This window comes from Hordeum vulgare, chromosome 3H, assembly GCF_904849725.1.
Source record: "Hordeum vulgare subsp. vulgare chromosome 3H, MorexV3_pseudomolecules_assembly, whole genome shotgun sequence".
Classification (NCBI taxonomy): Eukaryota; Viridiplantae; Streptophyta; class Magnoliopsida; order Poales; family Poaceae; genus Hordeum; species Hordeum vulgare.
This window is the reverse complement of record NC_058520.1, coordinates 521921910-521934372: the sequence shown is the minus strand read 5'-3', so window position 1 is coordinate 521934372 and position 12463 is coordinate 521921910. Positions and strand designations below refer to the sequence as shown.

General features: G+C 43.7%; 1 protein-coding gene across 1 annotated transcript; it reads left to right on the top strand.

The window, feature by feature from the left end:
• Nucleotides 1-1433: 1433 nt before the first annotated feature.
• Nucleotides 1434-7835, top strand: LOC123444662 (probable LRR receptor-like serine/threonine-protein kinase At1g51810). Its single transcript, XM_045121457.1, has 12 exons — nucleotides 1434-1542; nucleotides 1768-2329; nucleotides 2492-2988; nucleotides 3212-3356; nucleotides 3581-3652; nucleotides 3737-3802; nucleotides 3879-3959; nucleotides 4981-5138; nucleotides 5249-5484; nucleotides 5730-5859; nucleotides 6990-7049; nucleotides 7135-7835. The coding sequence occupies exons 1-12, from the start codon at nucleotides 1434-1436 to the stop codon at nucleotides 7809-7811; spliced, it is 2793 nt and encodes a 930-aa protein (XP_044977392.1). The 3' UTR covers nucleotides 7812-7835.
• The last annotated feature ends 4628 nt before the right edge of the window (nucleotides 7836-12463 follow it).

Sequence of the window (12463 nt, the reverse complement as noted above, 5' to 3'; positions counted from 1 at the left end):
TACTACTGGCTCTAGTATGAGCTAGTTGGCACCTGAGGTACGAAGAGGCTGATGCGAATACAGGGGGAGAAATGCAACCGCATGGCATGACATGACATGACATACCTAACCCTCGTCGCCGGTCGCCCGCAGCCTGCTCCTCGACCCGGCCGCTCACTGCAGCGCCTCCAGGCCGAGCCCCGAGCTGCTGTGGCGGTGGCCTGCCCAGTGGGAGGGAAGGAGGACGGGGCAATCCCGCGGCGTGCGTGGACCCATGTCCGCCAACCCCGACGGCGACGGCAGAGGCCAGAGGGGAGAGGGCCTTGCCTGCTCTGTGTAATGCAATCTGGTCCCTGGAAAGGAAAACGTTATGCAATCTGGTCCCCCGATCCCCAACTGCGAAAGTGGAGTCGCGCGTGTCGGCCCTGCCGCCCTAGTCCGGTGCCACTGCCACCGAGAAACACTCGTTTTTCTCGGCTTGCCTCCGCGTGCGCCGCCAGCAGCCAGCAGAGAGCGCGCGCGCGGCGCTCGTGGCCCTGCACACCGGTGCGCCGCCATTTCGCGGTGACCATGGCACCAGCCACCAGGGCGAGAGGGTGCTGTCGCAGGCCGCCCGCCGGGACGGGTTGTGCTTATCGCCTTCGTCGATAACCGACGCGCAGAGCTGATTGACGCGCTTATCGACGTAAGCGGGACTAGAAGATTGAAACCAAGTTCAAATCCCGAACATACAGTGATAATTCGGCGCGCGACCAACTGCCATCCTCCTGTACGTGCTGATGGAACCTGACATTCATGGTAATTATTTTTAACAAGAATCCTATTGACATTTGAGACCGACCGGCCGGCGGACATGCGTCCTGACTGCTCACACCCGGTCGTTCTTATATCACCCCAGCGAATCGGTCGGTCTCGCTGCAACTTGCTCCTTGTTTTTGTTATCCGGCGATTGCAGGTCGCAGCACTTGTTTTCTCTGGCACACCGGACTGGTTCAGAGAACGATCAACGTCCGTGGCTTCGGATACGGGCGACCTGCATGCCCGATTCGCCCGCCCAAACAAACAATTGCTCCCCAACTGGGACGTGATTATCGCGCTGACGAGCGCTGCATTGGCCGCATACAGAAGATTGCCCATTGCAGAGCACCACGACATTTGGCGTGCACCCTATGCTCCATGCCAAGTTGGAGTTTCTTTTCTTATAAGATATAAGATGAATGCAGGTTGCCTCCATTTCTTTCACCAACAAGGTTTACCTTACCTGCCGATGAGCAAAACATATTGTTAATCCCGCGCCTAAGGCCAGGTCAGTCCAAACACTGAAAACACCAAATGAATCATAGAAAAAGGATCGGAAGACTTGACCTGGCTTGTTGTTTTCTCTGCTGTATAAATTCACAAGCCATTGGCAGGTTCTTGCTTCCAAAAATTGCGAGAGAGAACCGACTAGAACCATGGTGCTCAGGTTCAGTTCCTTGGCGAGTATAGAGTTGACATGGCTCCTGGCGCTGCTGTTCATCCTGGTCACCATGATCCAAGTCCATGGCCAGATTCCCACCGCTGGTAACACAACACTCACAGCCTTTCCCTTCTAGGCCCAGCACCTCTTTGAGTTCTGCTCCATCTGTGCGCACAGTTCAGTTTGCTTTAGAGTGCAACTAAACAAGTTTCATTTTACTGAAATCTTAGAAATCAACATATTATTAGCTACTGAATACATAGTGGCACATGCCATGATCATCTTAACCTTGAAACACATGAAACTGATGCATACTCTCCGTTGCACAGGGTTTGTAAACATTGACTGTGGATGGACAAATAGCAGTGCCTACAACGACAGCACCTTACAGCTACAGTACCTCTCTGACGGTGAATTTGTCGAGGGCGGTTTGAGCCACGACATTTCAGCAGAGTCCATGGCTGGTGCAGGGAATGAGCAACAGAAAACCCTGAGGAGCTTCCCTAACGGCTCACGAAATTGCTATACGCTGCCATCCATCAACGGCAAGAAGTATCTGCTGAGGGCCACATTTACTTACGGCAACTACGATGGGTTGAACAGGACTATGGATGGGTCAACGTTTTTATTCGGGCTACATATAGGCGTCAATTTCTGGGAGACTGTGAACTTGACAAACTGGGATCAGGCAGTATGGAAGGAGGTGGTCACCGTTGCTCCGGCCAGCAACCTGTCGGTCTGTCTGATAAACTTCGGTACAGGGACTCCGTTCGTGTCTTCATTGGAGCTGAGGCCACTTGACGATCTGATGTACCCATTTGTGAATTCTTCGGTGTCAATCAGCTACTTTAAACGGATCAGATTTGGCAACACTGCTGAATTTCTCACAAGGTAAGATACAGCTGGAGTCCTTGATGATTTTGGATTTGATCTTAATTATGCCTGACCATGGTTTTAAATTCGGTCGGCTAGCTCACAAAGTGTTAATTTGTTTCCTGAAACCTGCAATCGCTTCACTTCTAACAAAAACTAATGTCTTTGTGTGCAATGAAGATATCCATTGGACCAGTACGACCGGTTCTGGGAGGCCTGGTCTTTCTCCTACAACACCTACCCCTGGATCCCCCTAAACACTAGCAGTCGAGTGAGGAGTCTACCCGGCGACAAGGCCTTCCAGGTACCAGAGGACATCCTAAAGCAGGCCTCAACCATGGACACGAACTACTCCTTCCTCGAGATCAATGTGGGAGTGGGTCCCAACCTAGCCAAGAACCTGCAACTTCTTCCCATCTTCCACTTTGCCGAGATCAACAGCAGCAACCCGAGCAGGAGGTTCGACATCTACAGCAACAACGAATTGCTATTCTCGGACTTCTCGCCGTCACCATTCCAAGTGGACAGCATGCACCAGAGCGGGCGGTTCCTGCATAACCCTATCGCGAAGTTCCGCCTGAACAAGACACGCAGGTCGAGGCTCCCTCCGCTCATCAACGCGTTTGAGGTGCACTCGCTCGTTCGGATGGATAACCTCACCACTGACTCTGATGATGGTGAGTTCAATGTATTACCTACACGTGCATTACACATGCATGCATATGTGGCAGTTTATTCACTTCTGTTAAATAGATAAAAATGCATATGAAATAACTTTGCAACTAGTTAAGTAATTGTGTACATTCTTTTATATACGTACATATATAAGCGCACATAGGCAACATATACAGCTTTCTTTATTCTGCTCATATTTGTTTCCATTGTCTTCATGGTTTGTAGTCAATTACGTGAAAGAAGTCAAGAAACACTACAATTTGGCACGAATAACCTGGAACGGAGATCCATGCTCCCCAAGAGAGTATTCCTGGGAAGGTTTAACCTGTGACTACTCTAAGAGCAACCAGAGTCCGAGGATTGTCGCAGTGTAAGAACATAACCAGGACTGTGCCATATACACCTTGGAATCTAAGCATCACAATTTAATACTTTTAACCTTTGCAGCACATTACATTAGTGCAAACCTGAAAACATAAGTAACTAAGTGTAAACCTGAACCACAGAAAGATGCCTAAATAATCTTACAAAAATAAGTTATCTCAATGCTATCACCAAATTAATAGACCTGTATTAAAATGAGTTGTTTTGCAGAAATCTGTCTACCAGCGGACTGAAAGGTGGACTAGTCATATCATTCATGAACATGGCATCACTGGAAAACTTGTAAGTGGTGCCTACCACAAATATTAATGGGTTCAATGTGATTATTTTGACATCCTTGCGACCCTAAGCACAAAACATATGTAGGGATTTATCACACAACAATTTGACAGGAGCTATTCCAGACTACCAAATAAAGTCACTTAAAGTTCTGTAAGTCTCTGTGCTTATTATAATCTTCGGTTGATAATACAAATTTTAGAGAATGGTTTTAACAATTATTTTACAGCGATTTGTCATATAATCAGCTCGATGGACCAATCCCGGATTCTATTCTTCAAAGATCTCAGGCTGGTCTGCTTGATTTAAGGTTTGCGTGCTCTGTTGCGCAATTCCTTTTGTTTTAACTGAATGTTGCACAATTTATTACTACAGAAAAAAATAGATCAAACTAAACAACTACACTCAAAAGAAACAGGGATGAGTCTCATCGAAGAAATTCAAGGTTTAGCAACAGTCTTTGCACATATAACAAATATGGCACAGTTTACTGGAGTATAGTTAAGCAAGTTTGACTTTCTCTGGCCACAGTTTGGCTAGTGTCATACTTGTGGCCTACCGCCATTTGGGTGCCACAAGAAGTGTGTGAAGTCACTCTTCCGTGGAGCATTGGATTTTTTTTTTGAAGGCCCGTGGGGACTTGAACCTGGGTGGCTGGGTTGTACATCCACTCCACTAGCCAAGTGAGCTAGGCTCACTTCCAAGCATGCCCTTAGTTACATGTACTAGCATCTAGTAACTATAAATGCAACCAATATGAGAGGTAGAAAAGGACCTTAGTAACTGCAGGTGATTTACAAACCATGAAGGTTCTTCTTTTAGAGTGCAATAGATGAGAAACCATGAAGTGTGTTCTTTCAGAGTCCATACATGTTTAGCAGGTTAGGGGGTGTTTCTTTCCAGGGACTTTTTGGTGTAGGGACTAAAAAAAGTCCCTTTTAGTCCCATGTGAAAGAAACAGGAGGAACTTTTAGGGACTAAAAGGGGGTATTTGGGACTAAAAGAAGAAGTCCCTATGGGAGGGACTTTTTGAAACTTTTTTGGCACTTTTTCCAACAGTGCCCCTACTTTTAGCATGTCATTTAATAACTTCTAGTATATTAGTAGGGGTAACATGGTCTTTTTGCATGTCATTTAATGACCTCTAGTCCATGTTTAGTCCTTGGAAAGAAACGGGTAGGGACTAGAGACTTTTTAATTGGGACTAAAAAAAGTCCTAGGACTTTTTAGAGAAACAGGGCCTTAGTCGTGTTGGAAAACTGAGGCAACTTCTAATCATAATTTTATAGCTAACATTTTATGAGTTCTTTTTTGTGTACCTGTGCCACTAGACTAGAAGGCAATCCCATATGCTCAAAAGTCAAAGATACGTCCTGTTCAAATACTAAGAAGAAGACCACATCTACCGTGCTCATCGCAGTGATAGTTCCTGTGGTACTGGTATCCTTCCTAGTAGTGATGGGCATACTATGGAAGTTATACTGGAAAGGTAAAGAAAAATTCTATGCTCTAAATTTCCCTTTCATCGATGCAATAGGTGGTAGACATAAGACAGCACCTTTGTACCTACATGCAAAACACAACTTCTTGACTCTGCAGGGAAGTCAGGAGATGATGAAGATTATGCTATGTATGAAGAGGAAACTCCCCTACATATTGATATCAGACGGTTCACATACGCAGAGCTGAAACTCATAACTAATAACTTTCAATCAATCATCGGAAAAGGAGGTTTTGGTATTGTTTATCATGGCATGCTCGAAAATGGTGATGAGGTAGCTGTTAAGGTGCTTATGGAGACATCAATAGCAGAGTCAACAGACTTCCTCCCTGAGGTACAACACACCAACTAGGCCACAACATTACTTTCTTCTATAGAAAAAGTGGAAGTTTTTTATTACCCTCATCCTCTGCATCATAGATGCGTACAACCACAATTATTCGAATGTTGGTTACAAGTCATTCAAAAGTAAACTATAAGTCTGCACTACATCTAAACCATTTCCACAGTCCATAATGAATAAAATGACGCAAGTGGTTTCAGCTCTACGATGTTTGGTAACGACATCTATTACCGCAGGTGCAAACTTTGTCTAAAGTTCATCACAAGAATCTCGTGACTTTGCAAGGATATTGCCAGAACAAGAAGTGCCTTGCACTCGTTTATGACTTCATGCCCAGAGGAAATCTTCAACAGCTTCTAAAAGGAGGTTTCGCTCTTAACTTTTTTTAGCGTATCTATCAAGCATAATTGACTTTGGTTCAAGTTCAACCAATACAACTTGCAATTTGTTATTATCACTAACTTGCATTCGATTTCTACAGAGGCATTTGTACTTTATCTTCATAAAAATTGAATCATTCAATCAAACCTAGACCTGTTCAATCTAAAAAGCAAGTTGACCAATTCAGGTTTTTACTTCTTGAGAATCCAACAACTACACAGGACCCAGTTGCCAACAGCTTTGTTAAGAACTTGAAAATCACCTACTTTTTCCAATTTTACAAATATACGTGCTTCACAGTATAAAAATGAAATTTGACAGGACCTAGTCATAAGTATAAAAAATAAACTGTAAAACCAAACTATTCTGGTTTTGACACGGTACTGCAGTCAGGATTTTCAAAATTGAATTTTCTGGTTTAAGGTGTAGTTCGATTACCTAAGCTGTTATTGCTGCTGCTAGTCAATGCAGTTGGGTTGGTAGACCTATTTTACACTGTATGTATATTGGACTAACAAGTGCAGCAACCATAGCTGCATTCTTAGAGTTGCATATTCTTAATGTCTGAACTATAGCATGGTCATAGATATTTGGTTAACAAATTGGGGCTACCAAAATAAAATTCTTCAGTCATGAGTCATAACCATGGCATCATAGTCACATATTAGAAACATGCACATCTTTCAAAAGCCAGCAAGAAACAAAACAAAAAACTAAGAGATACTCCCTCCGTGACTTAGTATAAGACGTTTTTCGACACTACGAGAGTGTAAAAATATGTCTTATATCAAGTTACAGAGGGAGCATATGCTAAAAGAATAACTCCAATATCTTGGTTCACTTGTTAACTGGAACTGCATATAAAAATGCTCTGATAACAGCATGAAACAGTGACCTCTGGAAGATCAAAGTGCCTGTTTATGCAGGTCTTAGATCTTAACGCGGCAATTAATGCTATGGTCAATCATTTTTGTGTGTAACCATCATTTGTTAGCTTAAATATGTGCACATAGTCGATCTAATCAAATATGTGCAGAGATTGCAAAAACTGGTATTTATGCTACCATGCACGTATCAGATGGCCATTACATTAATTTGGTACACCTTGATTGCAGGAGATGATTATAGTTTGACTTGGGAACAACGACTTTATATTGCCCTTGATGCTGCACAAGGTCTGTATTCAATTACGTGTTTACCTTTAGGTCGTATGTGTACGTATGTGTGTATTCATAAAGTATGAGTTCTAATAAACTACAGGACTGGAGTATCTACATGAGTCATGCACCCCATCAATAGTGCACAGAGATGTGAAGACCCCAAACATCCTTCTGGACAAGAATCTGGTGGGGGTAATATCTGATTTTGGGCTTTCACGGGCTTTTAACGATGCTCACACGCACATATCTACTGTTGCTGCTGGAACTCTTGGCTACCTCGACCCTGAGTACCATGCAACTTTCCAACTCACTGTCAAGACAGACGTTTACAGCTTCGGCATCGTGCTCTTGGAGATCATCACCGGCCAATCCCCAGTATTTAATGACCCTCAAACCGTCCACCTACCAAATTGGGTGCGGCAGAAGATAGCTAAAGGCAACATTCATGATGTTGTAGACAGGAGGCTGCTGGATCAGTATGATGCCAGCTCCCTGCAGAGTGTGGTAGACCTTGCCCTGAACTGCGTCGAAAACGCAGCCATCGACAGGCCCACCATGACAGAGGTTGTTTCAAGGCTCAAAGTGTGGTTGCCATCGGTTTCAAGCGATAAGCAGTCTACTTCTGGGACTCCTCGACGTAGGTACTCCATGAATACTGATATGCCAAAGCAGTTCCAGTTAATGATTTCAGGAGTAAGCGATGCGGAAAGTTCCTTCCAGTCTGGATATACCAGTGGGAATGGGATGTCACAAGCAACCCTCTTTTCTGGACGGTGAAAGGAAACGCCTATCATGTTACTAGTACATCTTGCTTAGATAAAGTTGGGTAGTTTGCTTTAACTGCATTGTAATCGATACGATCTGTAAACTGTAACTTTTAGTAATTTTCGTTTTGAGTTTGTAAAAATTGCTTGTGTATTACTAGTGGCTTTAAAGCATGAACCATCCTATTCCATCTGAGACCTGGGTGGTCCATTAATTGGTACTCGTACAAACCAATCCTGCCCAAGACACAGGTTGTCTGCTTACACACTGCCGCTTAAGAATTCAACATTTTATTTCCCAGTCTCTCTCGCAAGGCTCTGGATTCAGATTAAAATACGTGTTTCGTTCAAATCCTCGGAGCATTTCCGGAGTTTGTCTAACACAGAATCATAAGCCACGGCGCGCAAGTTGGCGCAGCTAAGAAAGGAAAAAAAAACGCAAGCATTGACATACCTAACCCTCGTCGCACGCTGCGGGCAGCTCCTCTGCTCTGCGGCGCGCCGCAATGCCTCCTCCATCTCCGCGACTGCGGCGGCGGCCAAACCTGGCCAAGTGGGTCGTGCCTGTGCGGGCCGGCCCGTTAGCAATATCTTTGTATGTCTTTGTGGCATACGATCCTTTTATTTGCAATCTTTGGGTCCTCAATATAGTATGTTTTCTCCAACTACTTATTATTGTATTTATGTATTTTTTTGCACTCATTTGCTGAAAAGTACATACTTTTTGAAGGACCACCTACTATATTGGCTTTCTAAACTTTTCGTCCATTTTGGCAATCGATGTCAATGGGGGAGAAGTTTAGAGGATATGTTTAGAGAGTCTTGCTTTTATTTCGTAAGCATTTACATCTTGCACACATGCATTATTACCTTGTATGTGTGCGCTTGGTTATGCTTATTTCCTTATATAAACTCTCTTGAAGTGGTTGTCTTCAATTACCAAAATAGGGGAGATTGTTAGAGCATATATCTTCATATGTGGTTTTGGTAATTGATGACAATTCCTATGGACTAATGGTTGCCTTAAGTTATATTTATAGGTTTTGTCCATATGCACTTCTTGAAGTCCATCTGTTGGGTTCAAGGAGTTTATATGATGACCACGATGGTATTCAAGGTATTATCCAAATAATGGTCATAGAGACACTAGGTTGATCAAGATCTCAGACAAAGAGTAAATCAAGATGATCAACACACAAAGCGTATAAGATGTACCGAGAGGGATCAAGTGATCCCATGGTATGGTAAGCATTGTCCATTACGTGTTTGTGTACTAACCCATGGTCTTTGTGAGACTCCTATGTGGGGGTTAGGTGTGCTTCCATGGGCTTGCGTCAAAAGGAAGATCTCATACAACTCATGAAGGATGACGTCAAGTGGTGATCGTCATCAAGATTGTGGTGTGCAAGTTCAAGTGGGTCAGCACGAATATATCATTAAAACTATTGTTAATGATCATGTGTTGATAAGGACAAGCTCATGTGCTAACAAGGAGAAGATCAAGATAAACATTACTGAGCACTACATGCTTGATTCTTGTGGATGTTCACATGGTGGACAAATGAAGATGAATACATAAGTTAGGCTTTCCACATTATGTATGGGAGAGCTGCTTGAAGATTCATCATGTGTTGCTTTCAACTTGAACCAAGAAGGAACAACAACATCAAGCTCAAGTGAAAGGGCTAACTCAAAGGTATCAGTTCCTTTGACGTTAGTGGTGCGGAGTGATGATCAGCGAATAAAAGTATACACTCAAGTATGGATCATCGGTACCCCTTTTGTAATTCTTGAGTCTTTAGGGATGCTGCACTATTAAGAGGGGATCACAGGTTTTGTGATGAACTTGCTCAAACTAGATATCCACTGTTCTGCTCTTACCACATCTCCACTGCTCTGCTGTTATCAGAAAACAGGACCAGTGCCTCGGACATCCGGCCTCCTCCGGACGTCCGAGGCCCGAATATCCGGCCTCCTCCGGACGTCCGAGGCCAAGACGTCCGACCAGCTTCGGAAATCCGGAGCTTTGCACCAGAGAAACTTGAGCCATATAACTCGGACTTCCGGCTCCCTCCGGACGTCCGAGGGACGGACGTCCGACCAGCTTCGGAAATCCGGAACTTTGCACCAGAGAAACTTGAGCCATATAACTCGGACTTCCGACTCCCTCCGAACGTTTGAGGGCCGGACGTCCGACCAGCTTCGGAAATCCGGAGCTTTGCACCAGAGAAACTTGAGCCATATAACTCGGACTTCCGGCTCCCTCCGGACGTCCGAGGGCCGGATGTCCGTCCCCTTTCGGAAATCCGGAATCTTGCACGAGAGAAGTTTGAGTCGAATAACTCGGACTTCCGGCCTTCTCCGGACGTCCGGTCCCTGTTCAACTCCACAGTGGTTCCAGATATATTTACAACCCTCGAACGTCCGACCCCTGTCAGACGTCCGATCCCTTGTGGACGTTCGGACATCCGTGAACTGCCGGATGTCCGACCCCTGTGTGACTTAAAGTGTCCCCAACGGCTGTTTTTCTTTCCCCACTATAAATACCCCCCTCCCACTTCGTGAGAGTGTGCCCAACACAGCCTTATCTTCATAAGAACTCATTTCTACCTCACACACATTTGCTCACACCAAATCTTAGATCCCAAGAGCATTTGTGAACCCCTTTGAGAGTTGTTCCAATCAAAAGATAGATCGTCTCCCTCTCCTTCTCTCAACCCAAGCTATTTGAGATTTGAGCAAGTTTTGAGCATTCCCCGTGATCTTGTTACTCTTGGAGGTTGGAGACTCCTAGGCGGTAGGAGTTCTTCGGAGAGGAATCAATCCGTGTGATTACCCCCCGGAAAAGTTTGTGAGGATTTGGAAGCCACCTCAAAGGCTTACCACTAGTGGTTGAGAAACGCCTTCGTGGTGTTATCTCAAAGGGAGAATAGGGTGAGCCTTCATGGCGTTGGTGTGCCTTCGTGGTAACATCCACCTCTCTAACGGTGACTAGCTTCCCTCCAAGGAAGTGAACATCGGGATACATCTTCGTCTCAGTGACCTTGGTTATCCTTAACCCTAACTCCTTACTTGTGTTTTACTTGTGTTACTTGAGCATACATACATTGCATATTGTTTGTGCTCATTATATTGTGTTGGCTATTTCTTGTACAAGATTAATCATTCTAGCATACCTTCTATATCCACACGTTCACACTTGCAGCTTTTGATATATCGTGTGCTAGTGTGATCTAGTGTCTTGTGTCGTTCACCTACTTGTCGTGTGATATAGCTCAAGTAAGTTTGTGTAACTTACTTATGCTTGTTAGTAACTATATTGTGTCCATCTTGGTAGATCGTGATGTTGATACACGTTGTAGTGCCTAGTGCATTTAGGATTTGTGCTTGACAAGTATCCTCTTAGTTTATTTCCGCATTAGGTTTAAGCCAAATCCAAAGAAGTTTTTAAATAGCCTATTCACCCCCCCTCTAGGCGTGATCGAGGTCTTTTCAATTGGTATCAGAGCTAGGTCTCTCTTTAATTAGGTTTCACGACCTAGAGAGTATCGATGTCGACTATTGGATTAGTGCATAATGGCACCTTTGACTTTGATGGCACAAATTATACCCTATGGAGAATTCGTATGCTTCATCACATTCGGGTCATGTGCCCAAATTCTTTACGAATTGTTCTTGTAGGGATTGCCGACAGAAAGGATGATGCATCTTCATCTACTAATGAAATGTATCTTGATTGTGAGGCTTTTCTTGCCATTCATTGAACCATAAGTTCTGAAGTGTTTAAGTCTATCTCGACTTGCAAGTCAGCTCATGAAGTTTGGACTAAACTTGAAGATATATATGGTGGGTCCAATCTTGATGAAGACGATATTATGATGAAGGAGTTGGTGCATGAGCTCTTCAGTCTTTTCGATCATAAAGAGTCCACCACTACTTCCATATCCGATTGCTTGCACACCTCAGCATCTGCAATCTCACAAGGTAATGACATGGTGAGTGAAGAAATATATGTTGATGAAAATGTCATAGCCTCTATGGACATGAGCATATCTAGCACCACACATAGTGTAAATTATTGTGCTGATAGGTCATGCATTTCACCTAAAGATCCCTCGACAAATGTCTGTGGTGATATGCCTGCTCTCCCGTGTCCTCTTGATCAAAATATCTTGTTTCTCCCTAGTTGTTCTATGACTAATCATTTAGGGGAAATAAAGAAATATGAAGTACTTTTGACTAATGAAGAATCTGATTCACCAAAAGAATCATCATCAACTCCTCCAGTTCACATGTGCCTCATGGCAAGAGGTAATATTGAGGTATCATCTTCCCTGTGCAATAACGATGATATTTGCGATGAGGATGATGACTTGACTGAAAATATCTATGTGATCAGTAAAATTCTTCTTAAAGCTAAAAATAACGCTCTTCAAAGGTTCCAAGATGTTCTTGCTTACTTTGAAAATTGTAATGATTCACTTAATCATGAACAAGCTAAAAGTGAACAACTTGAACATGAACTTGAGAAGAGTCATCAAGCATGTAGAGACTTAAGATCTTCAAAAGGAGAGATTGAAGTTGCTCATGATAAACTTAAAAGGGATTTTGAGGTCCTTCTCCTTGAATGCAAGAATGTTAAGGGAGAGCTCGTCAAAACCTCTA